General features: G+C 38.3%; 1 protein-coding gene across 3 annotated transcripts in view; it reads left to right on the top strand.

Moving 5' to 3' along the window:
* CCDC141 (coiled-coil domain containing 141) overlaps positions 1-27,310 on the top strand; it is a 182,649-nt gene that overhangs the window by 67,737 nt on the left and 87,602 nt on the right. For all 3 annotated transcript variants that reach the window (XM_046658984.1, XM_046658983.1, XM_046658985.1), the window contains one exon: positions 10,523-10,639. In XM_046658984.1, coding sequence (XP_046514940.1) covers positions 10,523-10,639 — 117 coding nt within the window. The remainder of the gene's footprint in view (positions 1-10,522; positions 10,640-27,310) is intronic.

Below are 27,310 nucleotides of genomic sequence, written 5' to 3'. Positions count from 1 at the left end.
AATGAGCTTTGTCTTTAAATTGGGACTAATAATTCATGGAGTTGTTCTAAGGATTAAATGAAATAACGTGTAAAACATGTAGCACAATGCCTATCATTCGAAGAGGCACGTAGTAGGTTCCTTGTCCTCCCACTCCTTGGTTAAACCTTACAACTCATGAATTCTTCTCATCCAGCCCCTATTCTTTCCCCTGGGATTAGCATTACTGTTGTCATGCATGTTGAGATCTCTTAATACTGTTGTCGGAGGCTGCTGTAGGTACAGTAAGGCTCTAAGTGCACATTCGTGGGTAAGAGAACCAGGCTTTCATTTAGACTCCACTCCTAACAGTCTTGAACCAAAATCAATTTAATAATAATGATAAGGATAAATATGATTTTTAATAAAATCAGTCAATAAGTAAGATAATCATTTCCTTAAATATGAAACTTAGGATCAATCTTAAAATACCCCATGTTGCATTTCTCTTGCAACCTGTGACAGCAGCTGGAGTAATTAATAAAGGTAACTGTCATTTCTATGTACTTGTAAGAGCGCAGATCCTGGGGCCAGACTGTTGGCTGGGTTCAAATCCTGGATCTACCACTTACCAGATAGTAATTGGGCAATTATTTAACCTCACTGAGGCTCAGTTTTCTGTAAAATGTAGATATAATAATACCTTCCTCAGAGTGTTATCATATGTCAAGTGCTTAGAACAGTACTAGGCACATAGTAACTGCTACATTATTATTAATACTTTTTATCATCGTGTCTGAAAAGGACAGTGAAGACCCAACACATTACGTACTCCCCCTCTCACCCCCCTCCACAGCCATGCTCAGGTGAAGACTGGTCTTGCATTAAAGGTTAATTTCATTATTTATTTTGAATTTACAAGGTATGATCAAATAAAATTCACTTTGGTGATCTTAGCTATACTTGTTCAATGGGCACTCAATTAATAGCTTAAAACAAAAAGACAGTTGTACTTTTTTTCTGCTTGTGAGTTACTAAAGCTCATTTGTTAAAAATGTAGGTGACGTCATTATCCATCCAGATAATTATTAGCATTTGACATGCTGCCACCTTCTAGACCATTATCCAAGCAAGAGCATAGTCACAGGCCCAAACACATTTATTAAAGAAACAACTAAACAAGCAAACAAAAACTAATGGGATTAACCTGTGCATACTATCTTATCACCTGATAATTATTAAATTGAACAAATCATAGACATAATCTTGTGTCAAAAGTACAATAAATACTTTTCATGTGGCATTTCACTATTTGAATGTAGCACAATTTAAACAATATCTTATTGATGAGAAAGTAGAGTCTCTTCAATTTCTCAATACTGTAAACAATAATTAATGCTTACCGAGTTGGTAATTATGTGAACAAGGCAATATTTAAAAATCCAAGTAGGTACAAGCATAATTATCTCACTTAAGTTTTTAAGTTTTTCTGAATGTTTTATTTTAAAGTTTTGTTGATCATGCACTGGTGAAGAATGGCAACAGGGACACCAAATTGGGTGTGACTCTGTTAGTAATTTGGGTTTTATGATTATCGTGTGCCTGGATGATCTACTGATAATCGTAGGACATTATGGAACCGTGGGTTGATACAGCGGCTCATGCTTCATTGAAGTGCAAAAATTTTTTGTCAGTTCTGTACTAATTTTAAGGGAACATAGGAGCCGTCAAACCTCACATTAATAAAGTAGCAGTTTTATCAATCATTTTTAACCACTTAAGCAAAAGGAAAATTAAGTGGCAAATTAAAGCAAAAATTACTGACGAATAATAATGTGGGTGTCTGAATTTCCGATGCGTCTTCTCTCCTAAGGGCCATTTAAAAGATGCATTTGGTGCTTCTCTGTTTCTAAGTGCTTCTGGCCTAATGCTTGTGAACTATAATAGTTGAGCTAATTATCCTTTGGAAAAGAAATGAAGTGAGCAGAATGATGACGATTTAAGATTTACATCAATCGCGGGAAAAGAAGCAAATGAAAACCATCATACTTTTCTATCTCTATTGGGATGGCATAGTCTGATAACCATAATCATAGCAGGTTCTTTCTGTATCATTGTTTTTCAGATGTAAAAATGTGCACTTGTTTTACATGTAAAGATGAGCAGCTGACCTTTCTTTCCAACTCCAGCAGCATCTTATTTTGCAGATAATCTGCTTCATTAATGAAAATCAGAAGCAGCTTGGAGTATTTTGTGCATAATTAATTATCTTGACAAGAGGATTTATGAATGTAATTTTTCTCAATTGCTCCAATCAGGCATAAGTGAGACAAACAAATAAATTAAAACTAAGTTCTTCATGGTCTCTTTGTATAAGACAGTGTCAAGGACATTGAGGAGTATTAAGTAAGACATGAGGGCAGATAATCTCTTTTCACTGCGCAGATCACATATAGCTATAAAATACTCATCTTTGTGGGGGGAAAATGGGTAATAGAATTCACATTTGGAAGGCTTTATAATTTGAGTACCATGTATATCATAATCATGTAACCACATGGAATCATATTCCTTGTCAACAGACAATTAAAAAGATATCAGAGATGACAGACGTAAGCACAGCCTCAGGGCACTCGTCTTGTACCTGGTGGGCAGCTATAAAGCTCTGTGTGTGTGTGTGTGTGTGTGTGTGTGTGTGTGGGTGTGAATGCACACATGAATGTTTCTTCTCCTTTATATGATGCTCCCTTCTAACTAGACTTAGAGCTTGAATGGTCAGCTTAAATTAATATAACAAAAAAATGCTTAGTTTAGTGGCTAACACATAGTAAGGACTTTAAAAAAATCTTTCTTTGAATGTAGCTTTCTAACACCAGCTAGAATAAGACCAAAATAAGAGTTGAATTATCTTGGTGATAGTGGTATCGAATCATTCAGCCTAGGAACAACATGCGTGACTTTCCAATCATGCATAGATTAAAATTTATCACAGAATTTCGTTTCAGCACACACACTGTCTCTAGAATTCACTTTAAGGCATGCCAGCAGTAAATGCAAAGTATCTTAAATGTTTGTGGGAGAAGCATGTGATTTTGAAAGCAGTATAAACCCCTCATAAATAGAATGCATGCTAACCGCCATCGTTTTCAATGACACTGCATGTCAAATGTTGTAATAGAGGGACTCTGGTACGGATGGCATGGATATCAATCCCAGCTTTTACATGTACTAGCTATGTGATTTTGGGCAAGTTACTTGGCTTCTGTGCCTCAGTTTTCTGTTCTGTAAAATGAGAATAATAATAGTGTTTATCCATAGATTTGTTGTAAAAATAAACCTCATCTATATATAACTGCTAAGAGCACAGTTTGGCACATGGTAAGTCCTCGGTAAATGTTCAGATCTTCACTGTATTACCACATACATTAGTGGTCACTTTCTGAGCTTTACTGGATCATCACCTGCACAGAAAATCCTCTGTATTGGCCCCATCCCACACCGATTCTCTAAATCAATAGGTAATCTTAGCTTTCTAAATGTTATGATGTGGAGGGGAAATAAATACCATTTCATGGCTTGGTATCCAGTGTAGTTTATTCACAAGGTCAATTTTATCTCTAAGATAAAGTTAAAGATCAATTTTCCTTTTCCTAATTTTTTCCATCCTTTAGCTATTTCTTTACCTCTTTTACATTTATTGTAATTGATTACATTTCCATTAGGCTTAGTTTGTCACGTCTATATACTGTTCAATTGGACTGATGGCTCAACAACACTGTAATTAGGTGTAATTATTTAAACCCCCAAATTAGTTGATAAGGTGGTTGGGAGACACACACTGTGACTAAATTACATTCTCAGCAGCAGTAGGACTGACGACAAAGCTGTTCGATATGTTTGCTCCCTGCATTGCTGCATCTGCATTGCTCTCTGACCCTTGCTCCCTTCCATTGTATGACAAAGTTACTTTTGCTACTTGAGCTGTCTGCTGAGCCCCGGGGCTGCCTGTGTGTCTCCTCCTACTACATGGAGCTCTTTTCCTTCCCTGACCCTGGTGCTGGAGATTGTTGGCTCTCCTTTTCTCCTCAATACTGCTACCACCCCAAACTGCCAAGGGAGTGGGACCCATTCTCTCCTCACCCTCGTTCTCATGGTCCCCAAAGACAAGCAAAGGGGCCCAGTTAATTTTAATGCTTTCTGTAGGGAGATTCATAAACAAACAAAATAAATGGCACACTTTGGAAGTATTAAAACATCTTTTAAAATTTAGCAGTTATTTTTCTTGTCAATATGATAGTTTTTGACTTTCATTTTTTCCAACCACCAGGGGTCTAGGCTAAAGCTTCAGTATGAAATCCATTAGGCTGCCTGATCCAGGAACTGGGATGGTAATGTGAAAGTGTCAAACTTTGGTCCCACTCCTAAGTAGCCCTGTAATGTCTGTCTGTCTGTCTGTCTCTCTCTCTCTCTCTCTCTCTCACACACACACACACATACACTGTGAATATAATCGGCTGCAGATCACTTAGAGCAGAACCCTAAATTATATTGGGAAAACCTTGCCTTCAATATTTTGGCAGAGATGCACATTGCCAGAACACTGGCCAGAAACATCTGTTTCTTTTCTGAAAAAAAGAAAAAAAGACTTTTTTCTACTGCTGGGACGATTCCCCCCCCAATGAGTCAGAGGTAATGCTAGAAATACAATTTAGGTCCAGAGATGTCCATCGTACTGATTTCTTCCGTTGGACTGAACAGTTTTCCACCATTAAGTAGATGGAAGTAAAGAGCCTGCCTAAACACAAACAAGAGTTGAGCACAATCTCAGGAAGGGAAGAAGTCCTTAGTGCTATTTTTCTTGCAGTACAGATGTTGGAAGAGAAATGATCTGTTAACACGGTCAGAATAATTAAATACACAAAATTATGATTCCAGACAGGGAGATAGATTATCTGTGAAGCTGTTTATAAAGTAACAAATTTTGCCTCATGACAACAACATATTTTAGCTGTCCTACTGCCCATCAACAGAGAATACAGGAACCCAATAATTTGTTTGGGGATGCTAATACCTGCCAGATGACTTCAATAGTTCATGGAGGGCTTCCAAATTCTACAAAAGAAAATTGTGAACATTGTCCTCCTGGAATCTCTGAGATGAAGTCCAAATGGTAACAAGCCAATAATTAGATCAGTCCCAGAATGTATCTAAAAGAAACCCGATTCATGTTTTTGGCAGTAATTCTTTCTTCCTCCCCTGCTCCCAAGTCCTTAGGTACAAACATGAGTGACACAGCTTTAGTGTCTCTTCTCCTAATGTACATTTTCACCTAATGAAGCAAATATTCGAAGTCTGGTTATTGCCGAGTCAAGCACGGAGCACATTTGACCAGAATGCCTAAAGCAAAATAATGACAACTGGTTTCTCTACTGTAAAAAAGAAAAAGAAAGAAACTTTGGGAGCTAAAATGGTAGTTATAATACTAATATGCCTTCAAACTCAAAACAGACATTAGAACTGTCACCTGTGACCATCAACTATAGTTGAAAACACCTCTGTACATATATGTGCATTTTTGATAATTGGAAGAGAGACTGTCAAAAAGTCTTGCGTTAAAGAAGATAAATAACTGATGCCTTTTTCTCCCTTTATCGGTTTTTTGGTCTCTAATAGTAACTGGTTGTTTGGCAAGAACTGTTCTGCACATGGAAAAGAAAATGAAAGTAATTTGAAGAGATTTTCATCTTCCCTTAAGCATTTCTGTTCCGGTGGTTTGAATTACTTATTGCTGGCTTGCCTCCTCCAGTGTAGTTTTAAACAAAGATCAAAAAATAAGATCTGATCTCGGATTGCAGAACAAATTGCAGAAAAAGAGGCTGAAGGCTTATGGCAGTCTGATGCATCGCTTTGAGTGTCAGTAGAAGCTCAGCTTCTTGCCACCTGCATTGTTTATCCTACCACCAGAGAGCATTTCCATTGTCACGCTCCCCGTGTTTTAGTTGTCTTTGGTGTATATTATTTGGGAAATGGAATTTTCAGTTTGTGCCTGCTGGCACCTCTGCCTGCAGCCAGCCTCTTCCTCTGGGGCACTCCTGATGGCCTGATCGTTCTCTCTAGTGCCATATGTCCACTGAACCTCCCTGGTTGTACACAGGACCTACTTCCATGTTAGAATCAGGCTCTGTAACTATAGTGTTGCATTTTGGTTTTTACTTTAAGAATGTTTGTAAATATATCTTAATAAGAACCATTTCTCTTTTCCAGGACCCTTTGGTTCTGCAGATGGTTATGATGATAAGAAAAAACACTAGACAGCAAAGCGTGAATTTTGGCTATGGCACTTCTGCCTCTACTTGTGGGACTTTCCTCTTATTGGTTGTGTGAAATAGACAAGTAGCTTAACCTGTTTAGGTCTCAGTTTCCTCACCTGTTGAAAAAGCAATTATCTCCATCACAGGAGGCACATAAAAATTGGATGAGATAACTTGTAACCTGCCTAGAGTAGTCCTTGACACATCTCTGTGAAGGTTGTGTTCCTTTCTCTTACTTTATTCTTATCTCCCAGCAGGGGGTTGAGGTAGGGATGGGCTATCCAACAAGAATAAACTAGTCCTTCCTCGCCCGAAGCTAATACTTTCAGTAGAGCTCCCTTCTGACTTTCCCCTCTTTCTGGCAGATGCCTGCATCAACTCTCTTGCATGCATCTTCAGTTCCCTGTGCCTGCAAAGAAATGCTTAAGTCTCATCTAATCAAATAAAGGAAAAAAAGAGGTGGGGAGAAGCCTCTTTGTTACCTCTGCTTTCCTTAAAGTTAGCATCTGATCCCTCCTTTCCTTAGCTAATAAATTTCTTTGGAAGAGTCATCAGTTCTACTTCCTTACCACTGCCCTCCCCCACCCCCACTCAGGGGTCCATTAATGCTTACCAATTGATGTCTCATTCCACCGTTCTTTTGATGCTGCTGTTTTAAATTGCTCTTAATTAAAACTCAGTCCTTAGATCTACATTTAACAAATAAGGATATTCTGAATTTCCTTGAATTGCAAAACCATCCAATAAAAATATAATGCAAGCCACATATGTGATTTTAAATTTTCCAGTAGCCACATTAAGAAAGTGAAAAATAAACATTTAAAAAGTAAAAAACCAGGTAAAAAAGTGAAAAGCAATGATATAGTTTGTTTAGCCCAACATAACTAAAATAGTATCTCAACATTTAATCCATATTAACATTCTTAATGAGATGTTTTCATTATTTTTTATACTAAGTCTATGAAATCTGCTGTGTATTTTAGACTTAGAGCACATCTCACTGTGTGTTTGTCACATTCTGAGTTCTCAATAGCCGTGTGTGGTTAGTGGCTGCCAGATAGGACAGTGCAGGTCTACACCATTTGGCTGAGTTTTCCTGACCCCTCTTTAACTTCCAAGGCAGCTCTTGGTTTTCATGGAACATCCCTGATTGCTCCTTCTTTGCATCTTTGCTGATATCCCTTCCCTTTCTCTCTGTCTCCCTTCATTTCTGATAGGTGTTACCCCTTCACCCCCAAAAATATCTGCCCCACTTATTTTCTACCTTAATTCTACCTCCTCTGGGTACTGTGTACCTGGCATGTCATGTCAAAGCGGTGGGATGAATATGAACACATCACTGAGGTCAAGCTGAAAGCTAGGAACTGGGAAGAGAGGAAAAATGTTCTTATTTTCCACCTTAATCCATCATTGCCCAGAATCAATTTCCAGCACATACTCTGAATGCTTTTTATTCTTCCTTCCTTTCCACATCCCCCTAACCCTTGACTCATGCTATCATCCTTTTGCAGGGACCACGTTCTACAAAATGTCCTGATGCATCATTTACCGTACTTATCACTCAGGCTTTTGGACAGCAGCTGATACAATTTAAACGCTTATAAAAAAGTGCTCTTTGAATATCTGTGCAGCTGTCTGCAGTAGCTACCCGCAGGACGCAATGACTGATTTACTGGATGGCAGAGCATTATGGTTGACATCTCTCAGTTATTTAGGATGTTTTGCTTTTACATCAGAAGGACTCTGGGAGCCTCTTCTGCGTGCATCCCACAGCACACACAGTAAATCTGATCTAAGAGGCTGCTCATGTGTGTGAATGCCTCATGATGAGAAGTAACACTCCCACGATGAGCTACTTACTTCTGAGTTTTATGCCGACTTGTGTTCATGTTTCTTCCCAGGGTGTGTTTGGTAGTAAAAATGTGTGGATCTAGAGAATCAGCAGGCTTCATCAGGCAGGTATGTGGTTAGGATATACAGAATACCACGATAGATCTTTAACTACATTCTCTTTTGGGAAAGAGTATCGCCACACAGGAATAGTATCCTTTGTGAGTTGAAATAGTATTTGCCAAATCTAGGGGATGAGATCAGCAGATACCTTTTAAAAATCAAAACAACTCACTCCTTCCTGGCTTTCATAACTGCTGGCAGGTGCTAGATGACAAGTCTTTGACTCACAAAATTAAATAGGATTATCTGAGGATCCAGGCTTCTCACCTGTTTTTAGAGATTAGTGAACACCTGTTTATACCCAATTTTTATTCACTCTGATTCTATATTAACTTCCCTACTAAAGCATTCTTGAGATTTCTGAGTTCCTCCTGCTTTAGCTAAGAATAGATAAAACTCACTCCCAGTACTTAATAAAATAAATGAACTCTGAAAGTTAGTTATATTCATGATCCATTTTTCTTTGATGAAACCCTTAAGTTATCCCTCTGGTTGTATTTTTATGTGGGTTCGCTGCATCTTTTGTGAGAAATTATTTTTATAAAAATTAAATAAATTAAAAAATTTTATAACTTGATAAAATACTGTCTATAACTTCTAATATGCACATTATACATATCATCTAGTTCTAATTGGGATACCAGAAAGACAGACTATCTTCAAATAATTGCAAATGCATAAACACAATGCTTTAGATATGAGGACTGTCTAGTGTGCGTACTATGTGCAGATAACCAAATATTCTGAAGAAAATGAGGCGTGCTTCACATGAAAACTGCTACAGGGTCACCATTATTCTTTCCTTTGCACTGATAGTGGCTTAAAATGTTGGTTAACAAAGATTTCCAATTAGCCAAAAGCTGGAGAAACCCTCTTGCCCCGTTTTTTTATTGCCTATTCCATGCTGGGAGTACTAAGGATTGGTATGGACCATTGGATCTCAGAATCAGCTTTGTGATATGAGCCCTGTAATGGCAATTAAATCTCCTATTCTGGGTAACCTCTAACTTGACTTTTGTATAGTTGTGTGTGTGTGTGTTGTGGTGTACATTTATTATGTGGCGCTTCAGGATTAACCTGGCTCTCTCCTTAGCTACCCGCTTCACACATTTCTCTGTTGTAGGAGTTCAGAGAAATTCTGAGGCTGCAGCAGGCAAGACAACCTAGGCTAGAGAAAGACGCAGTGCAATGATTGAGCAAGGCCCACCATTTTGAATGGGCTTCTGGGATTCATTTTCCAGGTTTGAATTAATTCTTCCTGATGACCAAGGCTGTAAGACTTAAGTTACCCAAGGATGGCAGCAGGGTACAGTGGAAAGAGCACGGACTTTGGAATAATGTAGGTTTTAGGACAAATCCCGATTCTACCACTTACTGTATGATCCTGACTAAGCTGCTACCCTCTCCTCATCTCTATAATGATGATATCATACTTGTTATGAAGTTGTCGAGACAAATAGAGATGATGCACAAAAAGCAATTAGCAAAGTCTGGCATGTGGGGGCCTCTTAGGAATCAGTAGTTGTGACGTGTTTGTGAGGATGGTGCTGTATAGGGTTTGAGAGTAAAAATCTAAGTCTCTTTCCTTTAATTGGGATAAAGAATCTACCTCCAGGGGCCACATGTCATTGGTCCCATGTCAACTTATATCATCATTTAAAAATGTACAGCTTCTCTCAAGTTCTTTACCGTTTGTTGTTTTAACACTGTATAAGCATGTATTGTAAAGCAAGCGTAAATGAATGTGAGTCAAACCCTTAGCCATTTATAATGTCAACAGAATTTTAATAACTTCTCTATTTTCCGAATATATATTTCCAGAAATTGCAGCAAATTAATTATTTTTGCACTGTCTTTTATTGTAGAAATATAATTCCATATATGCTGTTTTAATATCTTCATCTGGGTCTGTGTAACTATACTCAGATTTTTTATTCTTACCCAGGAAAGAAGATTTATTTTCCAAAAGAGTGCATGACTTATAGACTGCATGGGAATCTATTTTGGTTCTTCTTTGTTAGGAGATTTTGAATTATTTTCTTCATGCCGTGTAATCTACTGAACTGTATATCATTTTCATGCTTTTAGGGGATTATTTTGTCTTTTTCTCTTAAGCACATAGAGATTGAAATGAAGGAAAAACAGAAACCCAATCATATTAATTTAATACATGAGATGAGTTGATACAAAGAGAAATTGAAGGAATTTAAGTTTTGAAAGGTTAAGGAAAGATTTCTGAATTTTTACTCACTTATTCTAATCATTTGAAATTTGATCTTTCTTTGTTGCTTCCTACCTAGGTTACTTGTTGGTTTCAGAAAACCATAAGAGATTTACAGGAACAAAGTCTAGGTTCATCACTTTCAGACAATGAGGAGCTAATCCGTAAGCACGAGGAACTGATAATAAAAGCAAAGGTAAGAGACATGTTAAACAATAATTGAAAAATGCATGGACTCCTCTTGAATATGCTTCTATATGTAATTTAGAGGAATACTAAAAACGCTCTTTGACTAATCCACTATTTACATAGAAAAGATTCTGATGGCATTGGCCAATACTACTGCCCACTGACGGGGCTTCTAGAATCATAATGAACAAAACAACAGCTTCTGGAGCTAAGTCATGAAGCTCAGTAAAACAAGAGGCCAACACTACTAGACCATGGTTGAAAGTATGGAAGACAAACCAAATAAATATTTACATGTTCAGGAGGATGAGATTTGAGGTGGGCGGGCGGGGGCCTAGGTTACATGTGTCTAGACTGAAATCTCCTCGTGGGAGTCATGATGCTTTTGTTTGTTTAAAACAGGTTTTTGCTTCTCTTCGAACACCACAGTACACACAGGTATTCAAAGTGTTTGGTTTGAACATTTACTGGACTGATAAAAGATGCAGTTACAAAAGACTGCTATGACCGATGATTTTTTAAGTTCTCTAAAATTTTTCAGCATTTGGCTTATCTATTTAGGAAATTGGCTTTTTTCATTGAAGTTATGCAAGAATTTATTCTGTGTGTCAAACTCAAGTTTTACAGTGAAAATTCTACCAAAATCCTTAAGTGCTAAGCACAAGAGGTGACCTGAATTGCATAGGATGGTTGCTTCCTTTAAAACAAATAAACGAAATGGTATAGTCAATAACTGACACATACTTTGGGGTTATCTTCACTGTAACTGTAGACTTATTATGGTTTCTCCCAGCCCTGAGGACAGTTTGGAGCAGAATTTTTGTGAACATATAACCTCAGTTCTAGCAGGGCACAGTTTCCATCGTAGTTTATGGTTCACATTTGTGGCTCTGATGTGCATAAATGTAAAGACATAGATATTCTTTCCATCATTATCCTTATGTTGCAGGCATAAGGAGTTTAAGAAATGAATTTTTAATATATATTTTGTCATATAAAAATGCATCATAGAAAATTTCAAAACTATAAGAAAAATAAAATAAAAGTGAGTTTTTCAACCCAAAGATAACCATTATTAATATTTTTATGCATTCCCTTTCAATATTTCCATACACAGCCCTAGAAACACAGCATTAGTCATGCTTTTTTTTTTCCACTTACAGCTTTATCATAAATATTTTTCAACATAAGCTAATATCCGTTAGCTGCAAAATACATCATTATACGGATGAATTCATAGTGCAGGATTGCACATTTTGATTATATGTAGAAGCTAAACCATATGAATATCCAAGTAAATATAAAAAAGGATGCAAACTCCTGATAAACACCATTATGTTCCAGACAAGTTGACTGCTTCCTGTCAGGGTCCTGAGCCACTAAGGGACCAGTTGCAGATCTCACGCAGAAGCTAAGCATTACCCTATGAACTCAATAAGCAGTTTTCAACCTGAAATGGTTTTGGAAACCGAGACAGAGAAACCTATTTCTCTATATCACCCTTAAGAATACATTTATTTTCTAAAAAAAAGGTATTCGTTTGCTTTGCTGAGAGTTCCTGTTTTGTTACTTCCCATAAAACATTCTTTACGGTGTAAGATTTTCTTCCCAAACTATGGGCTTGCCTAGGGAGCCCTCAATCTCAATGCCATCTTTAGAGATTACCAAAATATTGAGTAACTATTTAGATGGGATCAACCAAATAGAGATAAATACTTAAACACAACTTGTTGATGAAAAGATTTTTAAAACGCTTTCCGTAAATTTGGGATATGAGTTAATCCAATGGCAAGATAACTGGTTATTCAAGGCAGCAGGGGTCCCTGAATCATATGGGTTGAGAGAGAGCCCATCAGTGTAAATGCAGGGGATAACGTGGCATTCTGTACGGGGGTGATCCAGGATGACTTTCCATAAGAATGTGGTTTCAGCAGATGGATTGGGTATGAGCAGTTGGTTAGGAGAGGGTGGTTGTTCCGGAATAGGGCAAAATAAGGATCAAGACTAGTTTGTCTGTTACAAGAGTTAAAGGTCTTAGCAGTGTTTAACCCAAAGAAGAGAGACTAAGGGAGGTTGTCTCAGAGGTAACACTTATCCACAGCCACTCCATAGGAAAGAAAGGCTAACAATGCCTGGTCATTACAAGGAAGTAAACTTCCAAAGGTTGGAAATAGAAGAGATTCCTGAGGCCATGGAAAGTGGACCTAGGTGACCTCAAAACTCTCTTTAACCTTCAGATCCGATAAAGAAGACGGGATTTAGATTACAATATCAGTTATGCTTGTTATATTTAAAGCAGCATGAGTGTAAAAACCCCTTTTTGGAGCTGGTCAAAAGGAGTGGGACTAGCCTGGGAAAATAACAACATTTCTTAAAAGTCGAGACGGTATCTTACTCAATTTGGTATTCTCAGCACCTGGGACAGTGCCTGGTATATAAAGGATGTTTGCTTCCTGTCTGTTTATTAAGCCCTTTCAACTGTGAAGAAGAAAGAAATATCCTTTTGCTTTCTTTCTGTGATTCTCTGATGACTTTAGATCACCACTTAGCCTCCTTTAGCCTGTAAAAAGATATCCATCCATTATCTTTATTTCTTTATTTTAAAAAACTTTTGGCCCTCAGAATGGAGTTACGCAAACTCTTTAATTCATCATAGGCCTCTGGCTTGGCCACTCTCTTGGTTTATTTTATTATTTCTCCCTTCATTCTATCTACTCACATTCGCATTCTCACAGACACCCACTCTAATGGGTTCAATATGTGTCTTTAGACAAATTCCCATTCCTAAAATATCTACAGAGTTACATGTTTTCAGTTCACATAAATGGTACTAAGGCATAGATCTCATTGTGTTTTTTCCCTCCACTCTGTTTGCATCTAGTTTACACAGTTCTCTGTGTTCTTCATTACGTAATTCCTAGATGCAGTGTAACTTTGGAAAGTCCTATTACATAAATATTGATGTTCTACATCTATCTCTCATAATTCTAACTGCCTCCCATTTCTTTATCCCTTCCTACTACCTGGTCTTCTAGTTCACTGACTCTTCTAAGCTCTCCTTCTGCTATTCGGCCCTCCTGCTGAGTTCTTCTTTCAGCTATTCTATTTTTCATGCCCAATTTCTCATATGATTCTTTTTCATAACTGTTTTTTTTCCTGTTTCATCTGTCTAAAGTCTTTCTTTATATCTTAAGGCATACTTTATTCATGTATTAAATTTTGGTCTGTCCAGTGTACTAATTCTGCTTCCTCTGATTTAGGTATTTCAGTGTGTTGCTTGTGCTCATCAGATGTTATTTTTTCCTGTAAGTTAATATTCTCTTGGCATATCAGCAACTTTGACTGGTGAGGTATGGGAGATATGACAGCCAGTGCTGTAACCTGTCCCCTTCTGGGTGAGTTGGGAGGGTGTCCCTGAGTGCAGAGAGATTCCGTTGTAATTAGGGCTAATCATTCCCAGTTTGCCCCCATACCTTGGGCACATACAAAGGAGGGGACTCCTTGAAGGACCTCCCACTGGTTGGGCTCTTGACTCTGCTTTGTTCCAGGACCCATTTCCCTGGATTATATTCCATCCAGCTCACATGGTGGAGAGTTGAAGAGGGCACACTGAGGAGCAGGTCAAGTTGCTTACCTCTCATTTATAGCTATCCACCCGGTCAAATTCCCGTGCTGTCCAGATGTTGTTTCTCCCTTCTGGCTGGTACTGGGCTGGAGCTACTATTTTCTACCCTGAAAATGCATGTTGACAAGCAGTGACCAGGGAGGTGAGAAGAACAAGCATCTTACTTAGAAAGTTTTCCCTGGCGTGTCTCCTGCCTATGGCATCCAACCTTATTCTATTCCAGACAGCCCCTGACACAAGACCTAACTACCTTTTGGCTCCTCAAGAGTGGTTCTGTTTTCTGTATTACTCTCACTTTGTTGGCCTTTACAGGAAGGACCAGCTACATAATTTTGGGACTCAGTGCAAAATGTAGAGGTCTTTCTTAAAAAATTATTGAGGTTTCAATATAGCAACAGCAGAGCATTAAACCAAGCATGGGGCCCTTCTAAACACAAGGTCCTGTGTCATGACCCAGGTCACTCACCCATGAACTGTTTCTAGTTACAGTGTTAGGATTTCTGGAGGGACCTAGCAACCTTTGCAGGGTAGACATTTTCCTTAGCTATCTTTACTAACTTCTTCTCACCTGGATTAGCATGTTTTCTAAAAATAGATTGTAATGCTATAATGGGTTGTATCTACATGGAAAAAACAGGTTTGAATCCTTGCTCTGTCACCAACTTTGTAAACTTTGGTACACTTGACCTCTCTGGGCCTCACCTTACTCACCTGTAAGGAGGAGCTCTGAAAACTCAATTAGGAAATGTTTGTGAAAGCACCCACATTTTGGTAGCGGCTCCAAAAATTTGTTTCTTTTCCACCATATTGGAACACGGTGTAAATGTTCCGGTAGTTTTCATCTGTGGTTTTTCAACAATCTCATTCCTTGTTCTTGGAGAAGGAATCCAGTTTTCTATGTCTTTAAACAGGAAGCAGCATATTACATTTTGGACTTTTATTTGGGTTGGGTATGAGGCTAAGAAGGGGAAATGTTCCTTTCAAAGGAGATTGAACATGGAAATAAGCCTCAAGCTGGGGATTCGTTAGTGAAACTCACATAAGTAATCTGGTAACATAGAGGAAGTAGGTGTTTCTGCTCCTCACGGCTGAATGGAACAGCAGGAGCTTTCTGTATTATTTGTTAGTCTACTCAGTAAGTTCCTTCTAAATAAACTTTGAAAATGCCTGTAATTCCTTACTGGAATACGTTCAAATAAGAAATATGGCAACATTCATATCTGTTAATAAATGTGATATCTTATTCAGAATGTGTCAAAATAATTGAACTAAAAGATTTTTTAATACAAACTTTGACTATGAGTAATTATATTAAATTACACTTCTTTTCTAAATAGGAAAAATATTTTCCTTTTATGTATGTCACAAATAAAGAAATAGCAGACTAGATGATTATAAATCTCATTTTGGTTAAGAACCTTAAATACTCTTAGATTGTGTCATGTACCAACTTGACGCCCCAAGGCTTGAATTCAACCTTAGGAGTTCAGAGTTGGTTGTAAGACGTATTAAAATAATATGTAAATATACACTTCCTTATTATCTCCTTTGAGGAGGCATAATCATTCCTTCTTTCACACGTGAGAAATGACATTCATACAAGAACAGCCTTCAGAAACCAACCTGTACTTCTGTTGCGAGGAACACGTTTCCTCTTCTAATTTGGGTCCAGTGGTTAGAGCCTGCAAGTTAACTGACAGAGACAAGTTAACGGGAGTAAAGACAAGTTTTATTTTCACATGTGCACATGGGACCTCCCAATAATGGGAAACTGAGGAATAACCCAAAGTAAAATTGTGTGTGTATCAACTTAACCAAAAGAGGGGCTTTTAGGGCCTCAGTGGGAGAGCATGGAGGGTTCTACGGGGCCTTTTGATGCTAATGAAATGGGCAGTCTGTCATCTTCCTGGCTGGAAGTTTCCCTGTGGGAAGGTTTATGGCAGCTAAATTGGTACTTGCTGGTGCTAAGGGTCAGTCTTCTTTCAATCAGGAAACTCCCTGGGAAAAGTGTCACTAGCAGCTGTATTTTCAAAGGGCTTTTCTTGAGTTGAGCTAACCTTTCTTTCTGTGGTTGCTAATAGTTCAGATGTTTTCACTTTAAGTAATTTTCATACCACCATCATGGTGGGCTATTAATCCCCTCACTTCTATAGCTCCAACCCTTGGTTCAGCTCAGGCCCTCTGTAGTTGGTGCACACTGGAATCACCTGGGGGCTTTGAAAAAGTGCCCAAATTTGGATCTCATGCCCAGAGACTCTGTGTAGTTTGTTTGGGGCATCAGGATTTAAAAAAAAAAAAAAAAATTGCCAATCTTAAAATGTTGGAGTTTTTATCAAACAAGAAATCCAGGGCTTGGCCCGGTGGCATAGTGGTTAAGCTTGCGTGCTCTGCTTTAGCGGCCCAAGGTTCACTGGTTCGGATCCTGGGCATGGACCTACACGCTGCTTATCAAGCTGTGCTGTGGCAGGCATCCCACATATAAAATAGAGGGAGATGGGCATGGATGTTAACTCAGGGCTAATCTTCCTGAGAAAAGAAATAAAAGAAAAGAAAAAAAGAAACCCAGATTTCCTGTTCCTTCTAAAAAGCTGGAAGATCTGGCAATATCTGGCTCACTTTTCCATATAGACATAGTGACGACTCCTGGCTGGAGACTAGTAATAGCTGTTTCTTTAGAAAAGGTATGTGCACTGCAATTTGCCACAATCTCCACCATTCCTCATTACCTACCTCCTGTCCCACCTTTGCTTCACTCATTCACACAATGTGCCTGGTCCCTGTAAGCATTTGAGTTTGAGACCCAACAGACAATGAGATACTATCCAAGTGGAGTAGTAGCTTAAACTGATTTCCATTTTAGAAGATTACCTTGAAAACAATGTGAACGATAAGAATGGGAGGAAATGATATTGAAAACAGGAAAGCCCCTTTGAAAACTACTGGCAGTTTGAATGAGAGTGACTCTAGGTGAGGCAAGATGTCTTTTGAGATGGAGGTTATTAATTCCCATTTTAAAGACTCAAAGGAGACTTATAGCCTTGTTGTTCAAGGTGAAACTCCCAGGCAGAAGCAGCGTCTGGAAGCTGTTAGAAACTCAGAATCTCTGACTCCACTTCCAAGCCTATTGGGTCAGAATCTGCATTTTAACAATTCCTCCAGAAGATTTGAATTGACGGTAAAGTTTAAAAGGCACTAACTTCGAGGTTTTTTCCATATATTTCATGTATGTCCATATTTTCCTTAATTTTCGTAGATGACTATATGTAGTTTATAAAGTCCTTGATTAACAATAATCTTTGAAGTTCTGGGAGAGAAGCAAACTGAAACTCGTGTATAGAAATCTCATCTTCAGTGTTTTAATATAGTAGGATTCACATTCCTCAGCTTCAAGATTAAAACCATCTTCCATGATTCATCATCTAATCTGATTTTCCAAGTCATTGAAAATGTTTTCCCGTTGTTGCTGAGTGATTTCATAAATTGGATTTGTGATCTTGGCCTCAAGTTCCTTCAAATAATATTATTTGGAGGTCTTTAAAAAATACCAGTGCTTAGCTCCCACAGAAACTTTATTCAGAGGAAAAAGTCAAGTTTAAAGTTACAAAATATTTATAACTATGGGATAAGAAAGTAAAGCAGAATCTCTTGTAAGTTTATTTGAAAATTTAAATGCATAACTATCATCAATAGAACCACTACATGAAAGTGGCTCTTTCAAAATATGTTTATTGTTTTTTTTCCTGATTACGTAATACATTCTGATTTTGGAAAATTTAGAAAATACATAAAACTAAAGAAAATTAAAATCACTCATAGTGTGTGGGTGTGTATGGGAGTGGGAAGGAAATATAAAACGTATGTAAAATGGAGTATCCCTAATCTGTGTGTGTGTGTGTGTATATAGGTATAGATTACATGTGTGTGTGTTTATATACAAAATTGTGCATGCGTTGTTTCATAGTGTGATTTTTCCAATTAGCGTTACAGTCATGCATCACTTAACGACAGGGATTCCTTCTGAGAAATGCATTGTTAGGTGATTTAGTCACTGTGTGGATATCGTAGAGTGCACTTACACAAACCTAGATGGTATAGGCTACTACACATGCAGGCTATATGGTACTAATCTTTGGGGACCACCATTGTATATGCAGTCCGTTGACTGAAACATCGTCATGCAGTGCATGACTGTATATCATAAACATGTCTCCATTTGAATGCATATTTTAAATATATTTTTTAATGATTGCATGTTATTAAACCACGCAGATTTTCATAAACCATTTGAGGCAGCAATACATTGTATCTCCGAATATGGCAGTGGAGTGAATGGTACACGCTCATGGTCTGGAGTTAAATTCCAGTGTCCCTGCTTACTTGTGATGTGCTCTTGAGCAAATTTCTTGTATATCTAAACCTGGGTCTCCACTTTTATGAAAGAGGGAATAATTGCACGCAATTCATACAATTGTTGTGAGATTTAATTGCGTTCTCATACAACAGTACTTAGCACAATGCCTCACACAACACAAGTACGACGTAACATGGGCTTTTTTTTGTATGTTGGTAAAACAAACATGGCATAAAATTTACCTTTAGAGACATTTAGTATATTCACAGTGATGTGTAATTATCATCAATATCTAGTTCCAGAACATTTGCGTGAACCTAAAAGGGAACACTATATCCGTTAAATAGTCAATTCATTCTTCTCTTCCCCTTCCCCCGACAACCATTAATCTGCTTTCTGTCTCTGTGGGTTTACCTGTGGAAATACCTGGATATGTCATTTAAATGGAAACACATGTTAAGTGACCTTTTGTGTCTGGTTACTTTCACTTGGCATGTTTTCAAGGTTCATCCATGTTGAAGCAGATGTTAGTACATCTTCCTTTTTATGGCTGAATAATATTCCATTGTATGAATATACCTCCTTTTGTTTATCCATCCATCAGTTGATGGACATTTGGGTTGTTTCCACCTTTTGGCTATTGTGAATAGTGCTGCTATGAACATTCATGTAGAAGTTTTTGTTTGAACAACTGTTTTAAATTCTTTTGAGTATATACCTAGGAGTCAAATTGCTAGGTCATATGATATTCCTATGTTTATTTTATTGAAGAATCACTAATGTTTCCCACAGCAGCTGCATCATTTCATACTCCCACCAGCAATGTACAAGGGTTTCAATTTTTCCATACCCCCACCAAAATTATTTTCTGTTTTTATCTTGAAAAAAAAAGTTTTTATAGCCATCCTACTGTGTGTGTGAAGTGCTACCTCATTGTGATTTTTTATTTGCTTTTCCCTAATAACTAAATAACTAGCGATGCTGAAGATCTTTTTGTGTACTAGTTGGCCATTTCTATGTCTTCTTTGAAGAAAGGTCTTTTCAAGCCCTGTGCCCATAGTGTCCTTTGATGAACAAAAGTTTTTAATTTTGATGAAGTCCACTATACCTATTTTTAATTTTGTTGCTTGTACTTTTGGTGTCATGTCTATGAAACCATTGCCAAATCCAAGGTCATGAAGATTTACCTCTATTTTTTTTTTTTCTAAGAATTTTGTGGCATTAGCTCTTATATTTAGGTTTTTGAGTTAAATTTGGTATATGATGTTCGGTAAGGGTTAAACTGCCTTCTTTCACATATGGATATCCCGTTGTCCCAGCACAATTTGTTGAAGAGACTATTCTTTCCCCATTGAATGGTCTTGGCACCATTATCAAAAGTAATTGACCGCGCATGTATAGGTTTATTTTGGGACTCTCACTTCTATTCCATTGATCTATGTCTCTGTGCTTATACCAGTATCACACTGTTTTGATTACTGTAGCTTTTGTAGTAAGTTTTGAAAAACGAAAATGTGAGTTCTCTAACTTTGTTCTTTTCTAAGATTGTTTTGGCTATTCAGGCCCCTTGCAGTTCTACATATTAGGAATCGCTTTTCTGTTTCTTCAAAAAAGGCCGTTGAGCTTCTGATAGGGATTGTATTGTATCTGTGGATGACTTGGGGAGTATTGTCATCTTAACAATGTTAAGTTTTCTGATCCATGATCACAGGATGCCTTTCTACTTATTAAGTCTTTAATTTTTGTCAACAATGTTTAAATGTTATAATTTTCAGTGTATGGGTCTTGTACCTCCTTGGTTAAACTTATTTCTAAGTATTTTATTCTTTTTGATGCTATTGTAAATGAAGCTGTTTTCTTGATTTCCTTTTCAGATTATTCATTGCTAGTCTATAGAAACACAACTGATTTTTGTGTGTTGGTCTTGTACCCTGCAATTCTGCTGAATTAATTTATTAGTTCCAATAGTTTTTTGAGGATTCCTTAGAATTTTCTATACATAAGATCATATCATCTGCAAATTTCCCTTTCCATATGCTTTGCACATTTATTTCTTGCTCTTCAGTCTAATTATAAAAAGGCACTCTTTCAGTGTATTCTAGGCTAGAGCTTCTCAAACTCTAGTGTGCTAATGAATTACCTGGGGATCCTAAAATGCAGATTCTGATTCATCAGCTTGGAGGTGGGGCCTGAGTGTCTGCATTTCTAACAAGCTCCAATGTAATGTTGATGCTGTCAGTCTCTGGACCACCCTTTGGGTAACAAAGATTATGAAGAAAAGAATGGCAGAAGATTGAAAGAGAGTTTAAGTGATAGAGTTGTAATATTGGGTCATTGTAAGAGTTCCAAAGATGTAAATCTAAATAAAGCTTTGAGTCTCTTAAGGTGTGTGCAAAATTGTCTGAGCTTAGAACTTGATTTCTTTTTGTTGTTTGCATTTATTTCTAGACCCATTACTCAAGTAATTGAAGATCAAAAGACAAACATTTCCATTTTCTTATTGTTACTTTTTAAAATAGAAATAGCACGTATAGGAGGTATTTAGTACAAAAGGAGCTACTTATATGTCTCTTGGGTTGGTTGCGGGCGTTTAGCAGTACCCAGAGTTCACATAATCATAGTTTCTAAGTTATCCAAATATTTTCCAAGTATTTCACAAGCATGGTTGAGCTATTTTCTTCTCATTGCGACACATATTAACCTGTATAAAGAAGTGTCCATTCTGCTATTTGAACTTCCATTACATCCTCAAATTCCCTCACTGAAGATATGTGAAAAAATAGTAAAACCACTCTAAAAGGTATTGCTTCAGTAAATCAGTTCACATCATCTCTGATGATTATAAGGAAAATCCATAAAATGAAGCCAAGTTTGTTTCTTTTATAATGTTTCATCTAATTTAAAAAATAAACTGGGGTCTGAATCTGAAATGTCTCAAGGCAGAAATTTAGTGTGTCTCTAAACAGTAAAGACACCTGCGTTGGCGCATTTCAATTCCTCTGTCTTCACTTTAGTGAATAATTTGTTTTACTTGTGTGATTTTTTAATGAACATCCCAATTAAAAGCAGATGTCATTTTTCACAGAACATAAATTAGAAACAATTTTATTGCTAACAGGCAAAGTATATATAAATAGTATTGAATTTGTCTGCAAGCATCATGAAAATCTACAAGATGATGAGATCCTCACATTGGTAACCCTGCTCTAGCCTTAACTTGCGGGGTCATTTAAAGCTTAGTGAACCATGTGCTTTCATTTCCAAGGGAAATTTGATTTAAAACATCCCTCGGAAATGTTTACGCCCTTCTAAGAAGGGGATGAGTTAAGAAAGCAAATAAAGAATATTGCACTCTATGATCACCAGGTTTAAAACTACCTGCTGTCACTTTGCTTCCAGAATCTTCACCAGCTCATTAAGTTTAAATGCTTAGAAAAAGTTTTTCCTTTTGTTTTTTCAGCTGTGACTTTTACAAAAATTCTTCATACGTATTCTTTTATTTTCTTTCCTTCCCCTTGTCTTCCTCCTCCTCCTTATTCTGTTTTCTGGTCATTTGTCAGCCCTTACGTAAAAGTTGCCAGAGAGCATGACTTTTTATAGTTACTAATATATAACTCAAGGTAATGTTATCATCATCACAAGTGAAATTGGGTCTACTTGAACAGGACACCTGAGAAGCCATCTTCTTATGACTTAACACAGGCATGCCCTAAATCCTTATAACTTTCCTGTGCTACTTCAGTATCCCTTTGGTGACATTCTATACCATGGCTTAGATTTCCTTGACATTCTGTTCTCCAAAGGCCTTCCCTTCAGCTTCCCACTCCTGATGCCACACTTGATTCCACAGCATCACCCCAAACTGCTCTCCTCACAGCCCCCTTCCCTTTCCCCTCGGCTTCCCTCCTCAGACTGTTCAGCAGGGACCAAGGCTGTTTGTGAGCAAACTCAATCATCCATTTTTTCTGTTTCTTCCTACTTTGGAAAGAAGATGAAACAATTAGCATAATTTTTCTGATTAGATCTATTTAAGAAGAAAATGATCTATTATCAGTTGGCCTTACAAATTCCTTTCTTTTTCATCTGTTAATTCTCTGATCCGGTCTCCATAACAACCAGTCCAAAACTTTTGTGCTCTTTTTAAATTCTCAGCCGGGCTTTACCTAACCTCAGAGTGGCTGGGTCACGCATAGTGAAATGGCTTGACTCTTTTCTTCTCTCCTAGCTTTTTGTCTTTTTTTCACTTCTCTTCTCCCTTTTACTTCCAGTTCCTCTCTTTTCAAAATTTAAGGCTTCATCCACTGTTGTAAACCCCGCCTTTCCCATGTTGTCTTCATTTCATATCTCTCATCGTTCTTCGTGCCTCATTTTCAGTCACTCCTCTACTTCCTTCAATTGCATTTAAGTCTCTCACAAAATCCAAAACAAAAACATTGCAGCTCAACCCTTAAGACACTCTTCCCCCTTTTTTTTTGACTACTGTTATGGGTTGAATTGTGTCCTCCATTGTTCCCATGCGGGAGTCCTAACCCCTAGTATCTCAGAACATGATCTTATTTGGTAATAGAGTTATTGCAGATGTAATTAGTTAAAACGAGGTCATTAGGATGGACCTTAATCCAACATGACTTACAAAAGGGGAAATTTGAGCACAGAGGCAGGCACACGTAGAGGCAAGATGATAGGAAGAGACCCAGGGAGAAGACGGTCATCCACAAGGTCAGGAGAGAGGCCCGGAATAGGTCCTTCCCTCACAGCCCTCAGAAGGAACCAACACTGTTGACACCTTGATTTCAGACTTCAGCCTCCAGAACTGAGGGGGAATAAAGCTCTGTTGTTCAGGCCACCACGTTCGTGATCGTTTGGTACAGTGGTCCTAGGAAACGAATACAAGTACTTCATTTCCTGCCTCCCTGGCCTCCCCACCCACAAATCCTTTATGCACTTGGACTCTCAAATGCCACTTTCTCTAGCTCTCCCATCTCTCTGATGGCTCCTGGCCCCTTCCAAATCTCTTTCAATGCCATCTCTTCCTCCATCCTCCCTTTGCATGTCGTGCTTAATCTTTGGTTCATTTCTCTTCTCCTTTCATATATTCTTCACGTGGAGTTATCTAATCCCATCGTGACAGTATCACTTTTATCTTAATGATTTCTAGACTTTTTTTTTCAATCTCCAACCCATATATCTTTTCTCAACTCCAGGCTTCTTTTTAGAAATTACTGTGCAAGATTTACATGTAGATTTCTTCCAGTACTTCTAACTTAACTAAAATCATTACTTTCCCTTTCAAACCTTCCCCCATATTCTTTTTTGATTAAAGACATTGCAGTCCTTCAGCTACCCAGGCTAGAGACTTCAGAGTCACATTAGAGTCCTCATCCTTCCTCTCCCCTCACTTCAGATCACCTCTCAGCTTTAGTGAATTCTTACCTCATTATCTCCTTTTCGATTTCTCATCCCAGGCCCACCACTTTAGTTTGGGTTCTCAAAATCTTTGGCTAAAACATTGCAATTATGTTGTATAGTAATATGAATCTGAGCCTACAAACTACAATACTTGCATGAAATATTGCTTGTTTGTTTTTTAAATTCTTTTCTTGTTAATCAGTATAAGCCTGATTCTGAACCCTCATCCCCTGACTGGTGGAACATTCAATCTCCATCATTATTGGCGCTCCCTTTCCCCAGGGTTTTACAAGTGTTCCTGAGCCCCTACAGTAGCATAGCATTGGGGAAGCCACTCTACTCATCAGTTCACTCTGGTTCCCTCTGGAACAATCATCGTCTCAGCCTGTATGGAGACTATAATTTCAGAGGCTCTGCTGCTCTGTGTCTGTTTGGGGCCCCAGGTTGGCCCAACTTTCAGTCTTCCAGGAGGGAACACATGGCCATCTCCAGGGAAGCCTTGCACTTCCTCATGACACTGTCCTGAGAGGACCATGCACCTCCTCATGCCTCATCTCACAGCCAGCTTTTCTCTACTGCCGGATCTGGCCAGATCTCCCCATCTTTTGATGGCCCTACCTTCATCTCCTTCTCCCTCACCACATATATCAAAATGTCATCAATGGACTTAATCATTTTACAAAAGACAGGAGGGGAAATGACTTGCAGGTAACTTCTGCTTTGGGTCTTAATATAAATTCATTAAAGCAAAAGGGACACAGAATATACTGATTATCTTCTTGAAACAGAGAAGATAGGACAATATAGGAAAAAGACAATAAATCTTCCTGCCTCATTCCTGAGTGGCATCTGGGCCTTTGGTCTTTCCATTTTACAGTTAATCCTTGATGACGTCATCAAGGTTACTTTTGGACAAGCTGAGACTAGGCCATTTTTCTCTTAAGCATCTCCTGAAATTTCCTTTGGGTACAGAATAAAGTACAAATTCTTTATTGTGGCCTTAAAAGTCCTCCATGATCTGTCCTTTGCCTGCCTGCTCCACCTGTAAGTCTTTCTGAATCCAAGCTTCCTTGGACCATTGATCATTCCCATGCCTACCACATACATTCTCACCTCTGAGTCTTGATTTATTCTGTCCCCTCATCTTAGAATTTCTTTTCCCTTATTTACAGGCATAGCCTGAGGTCATAATTTGGTTACCAAAGAGGGAAAAGATTAGAGTGAAAATAGAGTGTGCTGTCAAAGTGAAATCAGGGTAAAGTGTTAGCACTGAGTCAGAAAAGCTAAGCAGAGACAGAAGCTGTACACAATTTCGTATGTAATTCAACACTGGGCCCAACAGAAACTGACCAAGATGCAAGACAGAGAGAGTAGCATGCACATTTAGGATGTCTGCACAATATTTTGAAGTCAGTACTTTGGGCAGACAGGGTCTATCTAAAGCTCCCTGTCTCTCCTCCAGCCTAGAGGCTGAACCTATGTAGGTCTTAGTCAGATGACCTTGGGGCTCAGTGCAGGTCAAGATTCTTTCTCTGGGAAGCTTCTTGATCCCTCCAGCACTTGCCTTTCCCTTCTTTTTCTCAGAGTACTGCCTACTACTCTATTAAAGTATCTTTTCCATCCTTCGTGGTGATTCAGTCATTCACATGTCGGATTTCCCCACAGCTGTGAATTTCTCAAAAACAGGGGCCATGGCTTATTCATTTCTGGATGTCCTGTGGCACCCCGTAGACGGGTCTGGGACTTAGGAGTTAAACACAGCTAATGTTTTCTGGGTCAATGGATAACTCCACTGAGAAGGAAGCTGGCAGGAGAATGTTGCCCTGAGTCACATGGTGGACTTCTAAATTGCTGTTGTTTAAAAAGTGACTTTCAGCTTGGCTGGGAAATCAGGAGTCTGTCTGTTGCATGATTATCATCATCAAGACTACGGATTAAACAAAATTGTATGGAAAGACTTTTGATTCTAGGCAACAGAGAAATAATGGTCAAAATTCCATGAAAGATGCATGCAGTGCTGCAGTTCTCAAGTGTTAGGAGGAAAGCAATCTGATTCACACTAACGTGTGACTGTCTGCCAACTTCTTGACCATCCTTGACCTTTGTTTTTCTTTTAGTTTTCTTTCTTCTCCACCACCCGACACCCCTCTCTAGTTTTTGAAAGTGAATGTTAATTATCCCAAACACAAGAGGGGAATTTCAGGCAGTGTTGACAGGTGACGTGCTTGCAGAGTCCAACACTGCCTCTAAGTTGCACCTACTATTAACAATAAAGCATTCCTCCCTTCTTTTCCCTTATTTACAGGCATAGCCTGAGGTCATAATTTGGTTACCAAAGAGGGAAAAGATTAGAGTGAAAATAGAGTGTGCTGTCAAAGTGAAATCAGGGTAAAGTGTTAGCACTGAGTCAGAAAAGCTAAGCAGAGACAGAAGCTGTACACAATTTCGTATGTAATTCAACACTGGGCCCAACAGAAACTGACCAAGATGCAAGACAGAGAGAGTAGTAGCATGCACATTTAGGATGTCTGCACAATATTTTGAAGTCAGTACTTTGGGCAGACAGGGTCTATCTAAAGCTCCCTGTCTCGCCTCCAGCCTAGAGGCTGAACCTGTGATGAAACTAGGCCATTGATGGGGAATACAGGCACAGAAAGGGTGGCGCAGGCTGTTTGGAATACTTGTAAACCTGCTGTTTGTAGTACACGGATTCACTGCATTGTGAATCTGGAGATTTAAATTTTTTCTTTTTTCCCCCAGCTTCATTGAGGTATAATTGACACATAAAAGTGTAAGATACGGTCTACATCGTGATAATTTGATCTATGTATACATTGTGAAAGGATTCCCCCCATCTACTTAATTAACACATCTGTCCTCTCCCATATTTATCTTTTTCTGTGTGTGTGTGAGAACATTTAAGTTCTACTCTCTTAGCAAATTTTAATTACACAATACAGTGTTATCAACTATAGTCACTACTGATATACACTAGATCCCCAGACCTTATTCATTTTATAGGTGAAAATTTGTACCCTCTTACCTACCTCTCCACATTTCCCTATCCCCCAAGCCCTCTGTTTCTATGTTTGATCCTTTTTTAGATTCCCCAGCTAAGTGATAAAGAGACAAAACTTTCATTCACATGTATGATAAGTCCCTGGGAACCCAGACTGAGAAAAACTTAAAGGAACTGCTCATAAGGCGGCTTTGGGGAGTGATCAGAAAGGGTTAGACGCCTCTCCGTTTGTATGGATTCTCACAGGAAACAGTAAAGGGAAACGGTTAACAGG

Source organism: Equus quagga, chromosome 4 (assembly GCF_021613505.1).
Source record: "Equus quagga isolate Etosha38 chromosome 4, UCLA_HA_Equagga_1.0, whole genome shotgun sequence".
In the NCBI taxonomy this organism is placed as follows: Eukaryota; Metazoa; Chordata; class Mammalia; order Perissodactyla; family Equidae; genus Equus; species Equus quagga.
The sequence above is the reverse complement of the archived record's forward strand: the minus strand, read 5'-3'. Positions and strand labels throughout refer to the sequence as shown.